The sequence below is a fragment of the Notechis scutatus genome, chromosome 1, assembly GCF_049901735.1.
Source record: "Notechis scutatus isolate UNSWTSFEM ecotype Mainland chromosome 1, rNotScu1.2, whole genome shotgun sequence".
NCBI classification, from domain to species: Eukaryota; Metazoa; Chordata; class Lepidosauria; order Squamata; family Elapidae; genus Notechis; species Notechis scutatus.
The window spans coordinates 43,344,812-43,359,638 of record NC_142009.1 but is presented as its reverse complement, the minus strand read 5'-3'; the positions used below and the strand labels follow the sequence as shown (position 1 = coordinate 43,359,638).

The following is a 14,827-nucleotide window of genomic DNA, read 5'->3' as shown; positions in this document are numbered from 1 at the left end:
AAAATACAGATAAGCAGGGATTAACATCAGAAAAACAATCAAGCCAAGGAGAAAATGGCAACCTCAACCAACAATGGCGGGGCAAGCTACTGTATATAAACAGGGTGCAAACTTCACATTCATTAACACTAATGTTATATTAATTATATACTAATGTCTACAAGCAAACAACCAAGCTCAGAGAGCACAAGGACCTCACTGTTCAACCAAGAACTACATGTATTCTTTTCTATTGATATCTGTCTGCATATCTTTGCCTTAAAGAATTCTTCAATTGCCATTAAAACAGGGGTCCCCAACCACCGGTCCCCGGACCGGTACTGGTCCATGGAACAATTTCTACCGGGCCGCCGGTTTGCTGGGCGCCGCCATCTTGTTTTGATGAAAAAGTGCTTCCGGTGAGCTTTTCCGGGTAGAAAGCGGTGTTTGGGTGCTGAAAGAATCCTCGTGCCTTAGTTTCATCGAGGGGGGGGGCGGCTTTGAACAAAACTAAGGCACGAGGATTCTTTCAGCACGCATGGCAAGGCGAGCCGAGCGACCGTCCCGAAGCCATCGCGAAGCCCATCGACACAGGTACAAAGGAGGAGTTGAAGGTGGCGGGGAAAAGCGGGGGACGGCTGGCTGGCCGGTCGCTCGGCTCGCCTTGCCATGAGTGCTGATGCCAGTACCGGGCCGCGGATGATTTTGTGATGCCGGTACCGGGCCGCGGCACAAAAAAGGTTGGGGGCCACTGCATTAAAAGATACTACTGCTCTCCCACTGCCTGAATTTACCAGACATAAAACTTCTGTGATGTGCATCTATTATTTACCATTGTGCTATTAAATGCATAGCCTAACCCTAACTAGAAACAAGTGAGGCCAAGCAAAGTTAGGATTACTATATCCACTCATACTGATGAGAAAGCATAAAAAGGCAAGAGTCATATGGTGGCCATCTTGAGAAACCTGAATTACAGTCACTTCCTATTTGTCAACAATTATTCATCAATAAGTGGATTAGCACATAAATGAACTAATGTGTGATTCAATACTTGAATAATAAAGAATGCACTATTTAAACAAAAATAAACACAGTAAAACAGTGGTAACTAAATGTCTCTCCTCCTTCAATTTCCACCCTTGAAATAGCTTTAATTAAAAATAAATAAATAAACCCCACCTTTGTGAAAAGATAGTTAAAAAAGCAGTTTCATAAACAAAAGTGTATCTGAAAAAATTCACATGCTCCTAAACTCTCCACTGTGTATTGCATGCTATTTCTTCATTTTTCACATACACTTTATATAAAATGGGTCCTGCTGTTAAAAGAATAACTGAAAAGCCCAACAACTCTTCTTTACGCCAATGTAAAAGCAGATCCCTTTCCTAAAGTATGTCTGCTCATGCTAGTAATTAAAAGCAGAACTTCATTACACTAAATTGACCCTCCCTTTCATTCCCCGTTTCTTTTTTTCTTCTTTATCTTGCCTTTCTGTCATACCAGTAGAAGTCTTCTCAGCTTTTAATTAAGTAAATGCCTATTATTGTTTTGACTTGTTTGCTTTTCTTTTTAAATGAGAATGCAGCAAACAAAAAATAGCTAAAAGTAAAAATACATCAGGACAATAAATATATTAATATTTTAAATGTAAATGTGTTTCAATAATGCATTACAACTTTTTAAGGTCATTATCACATTGATATTTCCTATCTGTGAAACACAGCAACAATACAATGCTATTATCAACTATTAATACATGAACTAAATGAGCATAGGGTCCATTAAAAGTACTGAACACAGGAACTCAGGATAGCAGGACAGCAGCAAATAATGTATCATATGTCATTATTTCTTTCCGTCTGGTATAGTTCTTAAAAGTTCCAACAGCAAGAAAATTAATATGGGCTTGATGTTCAGTCACTTAGCCTCTGTTCTCTATTATCCTTTTACTACATCTAAACATATGATCAACCCTTGGTATTCTACTGGAAATCAGGAGGAAAGAGTTTTGCTGTAGTAGGAAACAGATAAACCTTCCTTCTTTTTATCCCTCCAAAGCTCTACAGTACACAGATGGCTACTGACATACTCCAAAACAAGACCTTACAGTAGTATTCTACGGCCAATTCTTCTTTATATATGCAGCTGCCTTCCTCTCTAGCATCCTCTAAGCAGTCATTTACATAAATGGTAGCAGATGTGTCCACAAATACATACAACAAAGAAAATGTAAAAACCCTGAATCACACTGTTCACCCAAAAGATGTATTTAAAGAAATAAAAATAAAAAAAATTATTGAAAAAAAAGTTCTGCTAGTCTTCCATCTGGTCACTATGTGGCTCTTGGGTTTCAGGTAGTCCTTAACTTACAACCATGATTGAGTCCAAATTTTGTTGTTGTTAAGTGAAACATTTGTTAAGTGAGTTTTGCCTCATTTTACGACCATTCTTAACTGTTGTTAAGTGAATCACTGCAGTTGGTAAGTTACTAACCCGGTTCTTAAGTGAATCTGGCTTCCCCATTGACTTTGCTTGTCAGAAGGTCACCAAAGGAGATCACATGACCCCAGGACAGGCAACTGTCATATAAATATGAATCAGTTGCCAAGCATCTAAATTTTGATCACATGATTATTGGGATGCTACGAGGGCTGTAACTGAAAAACGGTCATAAATCACTTTTTTCAGTGCCATTGTAACTGAATGGTCACTAAATGAACTGTTGTAAGTCAAGGACTACCTGTATTTTGTTTAATCAGATGAGATCAGGTTAAGTGCTATTACCTGCCTAACCTCGCCACAAAGAAGACACACAATGAGTCTCGGTGGTGCAGTGGTTAGAGAGCTGTACTGCAGGCCACTTCTGCTGACTACCAGCTGCCTGCAGTTTGGCAGATCAAATCCCACCAGGCTTGAGGTTGACTCAGCCTTCCATCCTTCCAAGGTGGGTAAAGTGAGAACCCAGATTGTTGGGGCAATATGCTGACTCTGTAAAATCTCTTAGAGAGGGGCTGTAAAGCAATATAAAGAGGTATATAAGTCTAAGTGCTATTGCTATTGCTATAACAGCTTGTAGTTTTATTCAGTCAGATTCAAAAGTCCTCTAACTGCTTTGCAATGTCTCCCAACTTGCTTAATTTGTGCTAGCTGCAGAGGCCCCATGAGGCTGGAGAAGATAAAATAGCAATGTGTTTAACTGCCTGGATTGTTTCTATGTTCTATCCAGTTGACTTTTACAGGAGTCAAGGATTTTTCTCAAATACTTTAAGGTAATTATTTATAAAACCCCTCCCTGCTGAAAGGAACAGTCCAGGATAGAACAATAGATGTGTAATCTCTCAGATTACTATCCTCCTGTTGAGTACAGAATATCCAGAGATGGCCAGCTCCATGTGTTGGGCCAGACAGATACAACTTTAGTAAGATTCATGATTAATATGTAACCCTTTGTTTATTGTAATGAATTTACTGCTTTTGTATTCTAGAACAAATGTGACCATAATTACATATTCAACATTGTTATCTAATTTCGTATCATTACCTATTACCAATTTTCCATTTTATATTCTCATACATTACTTTATAACAATCTCTATATTCTTAATCAATCTCTATATTCATTACTCATATTCCTTATATTCGTCATATTTGCAAGTTTTATCAAATTAAATCATTTCATTAATCATTCATAAATTCATCTTAATTTATTTTATCCAGTATTTATCCCCTTTTCAATATTAATTTAATTTTGACACCTTCTTTACATTACCCAAGAGAAAATTTTAGCATTGTTGGGTAGACTATTGAAATTGAAAAATATCCCGAAGAAATATAAGTAGTTCTGAAAAGTTTATGATTGATCCTTATACTTATAACTGTCACACATCCTTGTGGTCATGTGACTAAGATTTGGGTATTTTGAGATTTGGGTATTTTGAAATGGATGAGCATTTACAACCACTGCAGTGTCCTACAATCATGTGATCACCACTTATGTGCTTCACAACCAGCTGAGAAATAGTTATAGAGAAACTGGCACTGATGACATTACCTTCTAGATTGGTAATGAAACATTGGCAAGAAAACAAATAGATATCTAGGGCTCCCAAGTTCAACCCTGAGTTTCAAGTATTCTCTTCTATGGGAACCTGCAATCTGTTATAGGCATGTACCGTAAAATCAGTCTGCAAATTTTAGTTAATACAAAATACTGCAGCAAAAATATTAAATGGAATTTTTAAAATCCTGTATGAATTTAGCTGGCTCATTTCCAGCCCCAATTAAACATGCTAGGATGCAAAACTCTTTATAATGTTTTATTCTTTTAATAGTGTAAGCCGCCCAGAGTCACCTTGTGGCAATTGAATTTAATAAATAAATAATGTGAATTATCTGAAGATAGTTAGTATTCATGTAACATGTTAGTGTCCAACATGTCAGTATTCTGTTCTCATTAGTCCTCAACTTAGACAACTTGTTTAGTGACTGTTTGAAGTTACAATGGCACTGAAAAAAGAGACCAAAGATTTTAGGTAGAGGAAAGATAAAAAGGCCTGTAAGATGACACAAACTGTTCCAGCAGTAAAAAATATTGAAGGAAATTTTAGTAGAATGAATTTGGAAAATAGTGGCCAATGTCAGTAATGTTGATATCTATGAATAGACTATATCTAAAAGATACTATTGAAGAAATGTCAAATGTGGAATAAATTTTATTTGACAAGTTAGAGATGGTATTGAAATTGATGTAAAACTGGCAAGCCAACATGATGATTTAGAAAATGTTTCACTGGATGCACAAAAGAAACTGGCTGAGGTTTTAATATTTATAGGGGAATACAGATGACAAATCAAGAGAGTGACTGGATAATTTTTTCCTATTGGATTTATAAAAGAGGTTTGGGAAAACCTTGAAGGAGTATGTGATGGGACAAAGAAGAAATGAAGAGACATCAAGTCCTATGAGAATCAACTACTTGAATCAACTAAAAATGAAGACTGTTATAAGTTAAAGGAAGGAAGTTTAATTAAATCAAACTGAAAGCTTTTTGTTGTTACTTCTAGCTACCCTTTATGAATTTTCCATTAATATGAAAAGATGATCTTTTATGAATTTGTTTACAGATAAGAGATATGTTGACTGAAGAGATAAGATAGAATGAAGAATTACTAAATTTGTTTACATTTTTCTCTTTGATATATCCTTATTTTTATGTTTACTTCTTTCTATTTATCTTTGTTTCTTTAAGCTTACTTTGTATTAGATTTTACTATTATAATCAAAATTCTAACATTATAACAAAATTCTAACATTTGGACAATGTAGCAATTCAGACTCATATCAAAACCGGGGTTGAGAGAATACAATTACATACAAGGATAAGATACTTGTGTGCAGTTCCATAAACGAACTTTTATTTTATTTTCAGTTCCATATAGCTTTAGCAGCCAGCTGGATTGTTCAAAGAAAAGATACAACTACTTTAATAAACTGCAGTTGGGTGCTCTGTTATCCATATGCGATTCAAAGCACATATTTGCTTCCAAATTTAAATTTCTAATATGTATAGCTATAATATTTGGGTTTCCTCTAGCATGTGTGATTCTTTCCACTATAGCTTATTATTAAGTATAAACCAGATCTTTGAGAATTCCCTAATATGTCAACCACACTGTATTTTTATACTCAAGGAAAACATAATTAAGAACATTTTAGAGAAATATCAGTTTGTACCTTCTTAGAATTGTGGGATTTAAAAAAAAACCTCAAAAGTTAATTATACAAAGTCATAGTTCTTACTCAAAGCCTTAAGCAAAAGAATAATCTTCAGTGAAAACATATCTCTACATAGATTTTTGTTTTGTAATTCATAAAAATGTTGTTCTCCATTGAATTTGGGGGACGCTTCTGTATTTACAGTATGTCCTAAAAGGAAACAATTCTGTCTGAAGATTTATTTTTATTTATTTATTTATTTATTTGATTTGCCAATTGTTTACAAGATAATAAGTATAAGCGTATACATAGTTGTGAATACATGAAATGGGTACATATAAGAAAAATAAAAGAATAAGAGAAACAATAGGACAGGGACGGTAGGCACGTTGGTGCGCTTATGCACGCCCCCTACAGACCTCTTAGGAAGGGGGTGAGGTCAATAGTAGACAGTCTAAGGTTAAAGTTTTTGGGGTTTGGGGAAGAGACTACAGAGTCGGGTAGAGTATTCCAGACGTTGACCCCTCTGTTGCTGAAGTCGTATTTCCTGCAATCAAGTTTGGTGCGGTTTACTTTGAGTTTGTATCTATTGTGTGCTCTTGTGTTGTTATGGTTGAAGCTGAAGTATTCATTGACAGGTAGGACATTGCAATGTATGATTTTATATACCATGCTTAAGTCAGACCGAAGACGGCGTAATTCAAGGTTTTCTAGTTCTAGAATTTCAAGTCTGGTGGCATAAGGTATTCTACAACGAGTAGAAGAGTGGAGAACTCTCCTTGTGAAATATTTCTGGACTTTCTCAATTGTGCTAATATCAGATACGTAATGAGGGTTCCAGACTGATGAACTGTATTCGAGTATTGGTCTAGCAAATGTTTTGTATGCTCTGGTTAGTAGTGTGATATTACCAGAGAAAAAGCTACGTAGGATTAGGTTAACAACTCTTAATGCCTTTTTGGCTATGTAGTTGCAGTGGGCTCTAGCACTTAGATCATTAGAGATGAGTATTCCAAGGTCCTTTACAGAGCTTGGGTCATCAACAAGTTCTTGACTATTCAGCTTGTATTTTATTTTCTGATTTTTTTTGCCAATATGTAAGACAGAGCATTTATTTGTTGAGATTTGAAGTTGCCATTTGTTTGACCATTCAGATACATAGTCGAGATCTTTTTGAAGGGTAGCAGTATTTTAAAAAACTAAATATTTATTGTGGAAATTATCTCTGTTGTTGTTCCTTTTACTTAGAAGAAATGCTAGTTTTCAAAGCCAAGAATACTTTGATCGTTTAAGCCACAACATTGTGGAGTAGAAGGAACTGAAGACAATAACAAGGGACTCCCTAAGATTTAGCATAGAGAGAAATTTAATGGGAATAACTTTTTTCTCCCTTAAGAAAAAATAAAATTTGTTCACAATATTGTCATTCAGTAGTAAGAACTTTTATGGAAAATTATTGTGCAATTTACAATACATGACAAAACTGATTTTAGACTGGGAACTATACATTGTAGAATCTAAGATACCACAGAATGAAAAAAAAAGAACAGTTTTTTACTTTTGGTCTTATATTGCAACTTCTTTTTGACTGAAAGCACGTCAAACTAATTTAAGCATTGTTTTGATAAGTCCTAAAAAATAAGAATCAATATACAATGTTTTTCTTTTGACCCACTGAAAGCAAAGATACAAATTCGGCTATGTATGGTTTATAGATGAGTCAGAGGAAGAACACTAAATGTTGCCTAAATAATTTACAAGTAAACCAATAAACACTATTTATTTAAAGAAGAGAAGAATATATTTTATGACATTACACTTTTTTCTCCAGCAAGCCAAACCCAGGGGGCTTGGAATGTTGCAAATACAGCAGATAGTTGAAGGAGAGAAAAAAGAGTATTGGAAGAATATCTGAAGGACAGTGAAGAAGATGCACTGAAGTTAGTACACCATGAAGAAATACTGAATACTGGGAGAGACCATCAGGCTTACAAGAAAGACCCAATGAAGAATAGAAAAGAGATATCAACATTACACCCACGCACAAATTAGCAAGCAGAGTAGATGGCAACAAGACATGGCAATGGCTAAGAGCAGAAAAATTGAAGAAAGAGATAGAGGGGCCAATTTTGGCTGCACATGACCAAGCCTTAAGAACAAACACATACAAAGCCAGAATTGAGGAGAGAACTGGTAGCGAATGCCTCTGCAACAAAGTTGAAGAAAAAGTGAACTACCTAGTTAGATGCTACAAAAAGATGATACAAACTGATTACAACAAGGACATGAGAAAGTAGCAACAAAGATGCACTGGAATAGAATTCTTTATTGGCCAAGTGAGATTGGACACTCTCCAGTGCATGAGCTCTCAGTATACATATAAGTAACAAGTGATAAATCATGATCATAATCATAAAATAAAATCATCCTCATCATAAATTGTAAGGTAAGATGCCTGCAAGAAATACTATTTTACTGAAAGCAAAAACTGATAGGACCATAAAATAGATAATAGGAAATGAAGAAGCTAAATTGCTCTAGGACAGGGTTGTCAAACCCATGGGCCAGATGGATCACCTGCTGGCCACGCCCAGTTTAGCAAAGGGGGGAAAGTCGTAATATGTCACGTGATGCCACCATGACAAAGTGAGTTTGATACCCCTGCTCTAGGATAAACACAGAAGCATCTGCCAAACAACAGCCCAGACTTGGCAATTGTTGAAAGACAAAATAGTCTGGATTGCAACATTGCAATACCTGAAAAGAGTAGAATAAAAGAAAGAACTGCAGAAAATTACAAAATATGAAGACCTGCAAATAGAAGTAGGATGACCATGGCAAAAGAAACAAAGACTATAATAACAATCATTTTGTGTGCAATTCCAAAATATCTGGAGCTTCCCATGAACAGCACCAGCATTGACAAAATTACTATCAGTCAGTTGCAAAAGGCAGTTTTACTTGGAACAGCTTATATCCTGTAATAATACCTTTAATACCTCAAACAACACCTGCCTATTCCAGATCCTTGGGAAGGATAGGTGGACAAAAGGCCAAATCCAGCCTAAATATCTGGCTGATTGTGCAACCAACCATTTTTTTTTTTGTAAAGAGGAGAGGATTAGGCTTTCCTCAACATATAATATAGTCAGCCTTTGTTCAAAACTTCATAGGACTTCTTTAGCAATTAGTATAGCTCCTTCTTCATTAGATAACTAATTCAAAACACATTGATATCAATACTTTCATATAATAACATATAGTGTCATATTGAATTATAATTGTGAAAAGTACATGAACTTTAACTTCATCAATATTGTCTTATCAGCTATTGTCAAGATTCCTTCCTGAATTCAACTTCAGTGTCTATGACTGTTGTCGAAATTATAGACTTTATAGAGTTATAGAAAATTATAAACAGCTCTATCACAGCATATAAAGTAGATATAAGCATAGATTGTTTAAAAGTAAAGACCTATTTCCTAATTTTATTTACTTGTATTTTAGTAAAAATCTATACTATAATCAAAATGAAGGCCAAATCTCCAATATAATTGACACAAGAGTTGACCATTCATTCATTCCATTCAGTCTAAAAGACCTCCAGTAAGCTGTGTCTTTGAATTTATTTCTTATTTTAATAAATATACATTTATTATAACAATGTTGCAGAACAAAGTGCAATATGCCAAACAGACTAGGCACATTAGGATTGAGGTTTGCCTACACCACCCTACAGATATTGCATCCAGTGAAGAGGTAGCACAAAGGCTGCTTTCACAATTTAACAGCTACCTTACTTCAAAGGTTTCTGCCATTCCATCCAGCATGCCCACGCTGTTGCCCTATAATTTAAACTAATCATACCAGGTTCATTTTCATGCATTTCTTGCCTTCTTTCATGGGTTATTCTTGTACTTACTTGCCCTTGGCATCTCTTTTGAGGAACAGCTTGATATTTAAGTACTTAAGAAATGTCATGTGTTCAGCTCCATGGTGCATTATCGGTATTTGCTGGAAATATAAATACTAAGACCTAAAGCATGGAGACACTAATTAGCACTTTCCTATACAAATGTTCTGCATGCTTGATGGATGAAAATCACTCTTCAGGGAGACTTGTTCCATAGGCCACATGCATTTAATTAGTTTCAGACATGCTGTAGATGATCTCCTCTACTCAATAAAGTCAGCAGTTTAATCCATCAGATCCCTGGATTTTATTTAGTTTCCACTGTGGTCTATGACACAATAGGACAAAATTTTACAAACCTTTTGATTCCAATCTGTTTTAATGTTTTTTGCACAAATTAAACATTATTCTTTTAACATACACTGTTGTCTATTATCTTTCTCATATTTTAAAATAGTTTTCTTAAATAATCTGAAATCAAATATTCGTACTGCTCACTTGATAGTCACATAACTTTTATCAAACATGTTTCATATAGAGAGAAGAACATTTTTTTAAAGTACAATATATTTCCTCAATCAAAACAGCTGCAAGAGGATATTGAACTTCATCTAATTCTCTGAATTAAGGAGAAGTGGGTTGGTGTAATCATAACAGTTTATGATTCCCTGCAGTTTAGCAATGTATTTGGAATAATATTCCAAAGGAAATTGAGTACTAGATATGACAGGCAAGGAAGAAACATAATGTTATAAAAGTTGCAGTTCTAAACTGAGATACTGTAAAATAAACAACAATAATTTCTGAAGGGATAAAGAATATTTCTAAATCCAGAACTTCTCTGGTACAGTAATTTAGTGTGCAAAATAAGGCAAACAAACTCTTAATATTGTTAATGTTTTATCCTCCAAGGAGCAATAAAATTTCATAATAAATGTGCTATTTCTGTTAAAAACTTGCACTGTTGGTATACTTGTCAAAATGTTGAATTCTAGTAATCAAGATTATTTTTAATTTGAAATAATAGTGCAAAATAGCACAGTTGTATTTAATGTTTAATATTCTCTTCAAGTGTCATGTTATAACTGATTTCAATATGAAATATATACTCATTAGATACAGTGGAAGAAATTGTGAAATTTAAAGAAATATTGATATTTTTCTGTGAAGATTTTTGTCATGTGTTATATTTAAACTTTTAAGATTTTTCATCAGTGGGTGATTTGGCTTTCAGGAAGAATTTGCCTTAATAAATGAATAAATAAATAAATCTGAAAGCAAATAGAACTATTTTGTGGATTGAAAAGAAAGGCATTTTGAGGGAAATAGTTCAGACCCATGTTCTGGAAAACTCTGACTTGAGTTTTCATATTTGTTCAAGTATGGTGTATGGAATTAACTATGGTTAGGACCAAATGTTGTAAACTATAAAATGATAAATCATTACAAACTATAACAGCTAGCTTCTCACTCCATGCTGTACCCAAGTCAAACTACTACCTCATTGAACATCCTGACCCAGAACGTTTTTATAATCTTAAATTTTCCAGTGTTGGTTTTAAATTATTGATGTGAATCCAAATTATTTATTTTGTTTACTAATGGATACTTTTTTTATTTGCTTCTGAAATTAAACAAATATTTAAATCTTGGGTTTAATCTGTAATTGATATTTGTGAGAAAAGCAAATTCTGCTTCCTTGCATTGAATTGATAAATTTATTTTTTAAAAATCAGCTAACATCTAATTAACTTCAAAAATACATTAGTGATTTTTAGTATTTTAGAGTGATATTCATGATATTCTCTAACATGTGAAGCAACTCTCAGTTAAGATTATCATGTCTAAGATCAAAACTGCTGCGAGGCCTTCCTTGGATTCTTAATATCAAGAAATTGCATAGAGCAAAGGCAATTCAGATATATAACATGCCAGCTACTAATCTGGCATGATACACCCTGTCTATGTGAATAACATATTCAGAGATTTCACTCATATTCAAATTCACAATCTTCTATCAACACTAGATCACAAATGTGCTGATAATTTCTTCATGTATGTATGTATGTATGTATGTATGTATGTATGTATTACTAACCCAATGTAATTGAACAAACATTTTGGCACTTCTAATTAATCAATGGGAGTTATGACAGGAAAGGTGACTTTAAACCTCTCCATGGGTTTAAACAACATTAGCCAAATTTCTCAGCCAGGATAGTCTGATTCCACCATATATGGAACTATGTTAATTTACATTCCAGGATATAGTCTGAAACTCAGCACCTATCATTAAGGTTTAAATTAGATTGAAAGTTGTCACAACTGCATTAGAAGCTTACATTTATTTTGTTAATGGCAGTGGTTCAGAAAACATAGGCAAAAGTTCAGAATCCTGACAACTCTTACTAAGGAAAATTTTCTTAGTAAAAAAAATCAATATTGTTTAGAAAACTCAATATGAAAGAGCACATGTAGGATTATCCAGTAATGACTACTGCTTTATTTAATCTTGCAGTTATTTCTCAGGACCATTCAGAATCACGGCAGCTGAGAGATTCATTATCAGAATCAAGAATGGAATTTTAAAATTTCTCTGAAGACACCGATGGAGCAAAATAAAGGCACTTGGATGTATCCCCCCCCCCCCAATCTATTCCTCCAGTCACTCCTTTCTCCTTGGAGCAGTTTCAAACCAGCACGTTAGTGAGCCAGAAGAAATGTTGCCTGCCAGCTTGAGAAAGATCCCGCTGTTCAGTCTGAATGGCACCGAGCAATTGCTGGGCCTGGTCTAATGAAACAGGGGAGGAGAAAGGGGAGACGCTGTTGTGGCAGCGGAGGCGATCGATGGAAAGAAATCCCTTACGGACGCCGAGGGGCTTGATTGGGTCTTGGCACCAAATGGCTGCGGGGAGAGAGAGCGGGAAAGAGACACCGACTCTCGGCATCCACTTCCCAGCTCCCTCCAACATCTCCCGCGGACACAAAGGAACCCCTTGAAAGGGGGTGGTTAGTCGTAATCGTGCTGAGGCGTTTTTTTTTAACACACACACACACACACAAACCTCCCCCAGCAGCAGAGCTGCTACTTTCTAACACAGCCCCAAACAGCCACACAAGCTCCCTCGCGCCACGCCGGACTGGGGTCCACGAGCGCCTTTCAGCGCCTCGAAGAAAGCGCATCCACGCCGGCTCAAGAAGCAGGGCGAGGACCGACTTTGCCCCCCGCTCTCTCCAAAACATTCCTCGCTCCCCAGGCCGCCTCCGGACGGAGGCATAAAATGGGGGCTCCCCCGTTCTCTCCAGCGCAAGCAAACTAGAAGGAAAAGAACGCCCGCGCGGGACGCCCGATTCGCAAGGCAGACCGGCGGGAGGGCGGGCGCGCACAAGAACAAGGGGCGAGGAGTCAGGGTTATGGGTCTTTTTTCTTTTTTTCTTTTCGTCTAGCACTCACCAAGAAGCAGCAGCAGGAAGACTCCCCTCGCCATCTCCGCGGTCAACGCTGCGCCGGTTTGATTTCCTTTTCGGTTGCGCCCGGCCAACTCCGGCCTTGGCACCAGTTTTCACTCCATGCTGTTCAGAAAAAGCTCCAGAGAAACCTCTTAGCCCAGGCCAGCCCAGCCACCAAAGCCAGCCCCGCCCCACCCCTCGCCTCGCTTCGCACACCCGGGACAAGGTGGAGCTTCCGGGCAGGAGGATCCCGCTCCGGCAAAAGGCAGGCCGGAACCTAATTGCCGACCACCAGCCCCGACTTAGTTCTCCTCGCCTCTCCGATTACCTGTCCGGTTGGCGGGCGACCTCTACTGACTGGATTTGGTGGGCTCTTAAAATGGGAGAGCCGATGCGAGGGTTTTTTTTTTTTTCTTCAATTATTATTTCAAAAGAAAGGTTCTCCGGGATGTCCTACCTAGACACCCCAGAAAATAATGGTAGATGCTTCACCTTGGTTAATACTAGGTAACTAAATTAATGTTTCAATCCGATAGTTTTACTTAAGAGTTATTTTAGTATATTTAATCTTGGTCTATATTTTCTTTTGTTCATTTCGCCCTAATCTTACTATTTCTAGCAGCTGTAATGTCCCACCACCCCCATTGAATTATTGCTTGATTTACAGAGATTTGAAGGATAGAAAGAGTATTGACGCTTTTGAACTTTGGTGTTGGAGAAGATTCTGAGAATTCCTGGAGAGTAAAGGCAGAGTGGGGGTGCTGCCTGCAGATACAAGGGACTAGGTTCTTGTTTTGGATACATTAAGCAAAAACCCAGGTCTGTGGAGAAGGCTCTAATGCTGGAAAAAAATAGCAAGAATGACCAGCAGCCAAAGGAACAATGAACTCACTCACAGTGACAACACCATGGAAAGGCCTGAAAGACCATATTGGGGACAGATCCCCATGGTGAAAATCTATCTATGGTTACTAAGAGTTGACATGATGGTACATAATCAAAGAACTCCAACCAATTCTGGGCACGTAATATATATATATACATATATGAATGTAGGTATACACACACACACACACTTCCATCTTTCAAGATTCTACTCCATGCAGTTGATGAATGGGACTGTACCTGAAAACATTTGTACCTTAATAAATGAGTTAGCTTTTAAACTGCCATAAAATTATTTGTTACCTTTTCCAGATAATTTGTTCCCCATGAAACAAGATGCATAAGGCTGGCTTCTAAATGTCATCCTCTATCTCTTCCGTTAATTTATTCATGAAACAGCCTTATTTCTGTTCATTTCAAATTTAACAGTCTCAATGGATCATACATCAAGCTAAAACATAATGTGGTTTATCTGGTTTGGGGCAAACATGTGACCCAGTCTTTTGCAGTTTATTCAAAATCCATGATTAAATTGGGTTAGTATATGTGACTACATACTCTGTATATCTGTCAGTTAGAAAATTATGTGTTTCAATACTACAAGACTTAATTTTTAATAAGCCACAAGTACCTGAAAATATAATGGATGCTGAAAATTTAGTAATGGATGTTAAGTGTGAGGTGATGCAAATATATGACTCACAAGTGTAGATAGATTTTATGTGACTAAATAAAACTGTAGATTTGTTCTTATTTGATTAAATTACAAGTTGGTGTTTCAGCTCTTTCTTAGTGATACCATTCTATTACTTTCAGAAATGCAGGGCAGTCTTTTCATATATTGTAAATAAACAGTTTAATTTCAAGGATACAGTAGTACA

General features: G+C 36.3%; 1 protein-coding gene across 1 annotated transcript in view; it reads right to left on the bottom strand.

Annotated features, from left to right (window-relative positions):
* The window catches only part of PTK7 (protein tyrosine kinase 7 (inactive)), an 86,668-nt gene extending 73,413 nt beyond the window's left edge, over positions 1 to 13,255 (bottom strand). Inside the window, exon 1 of the mRNA XM_026683841.2 lies at positions 13,066 to 13,255. Within this exon, the coding sequence (XP_026539626.2) occupies positions 13,066 to 13,099 (34 nt within the window). The 5' untranslated portion in view covers positions 13,100 to 13,255. The remainder of the gene's footprint in view (positions 1 to 13,065) is intronic.
* Positions 13,256 to 14,827: the final 1,572 nt, after the last annotated feature.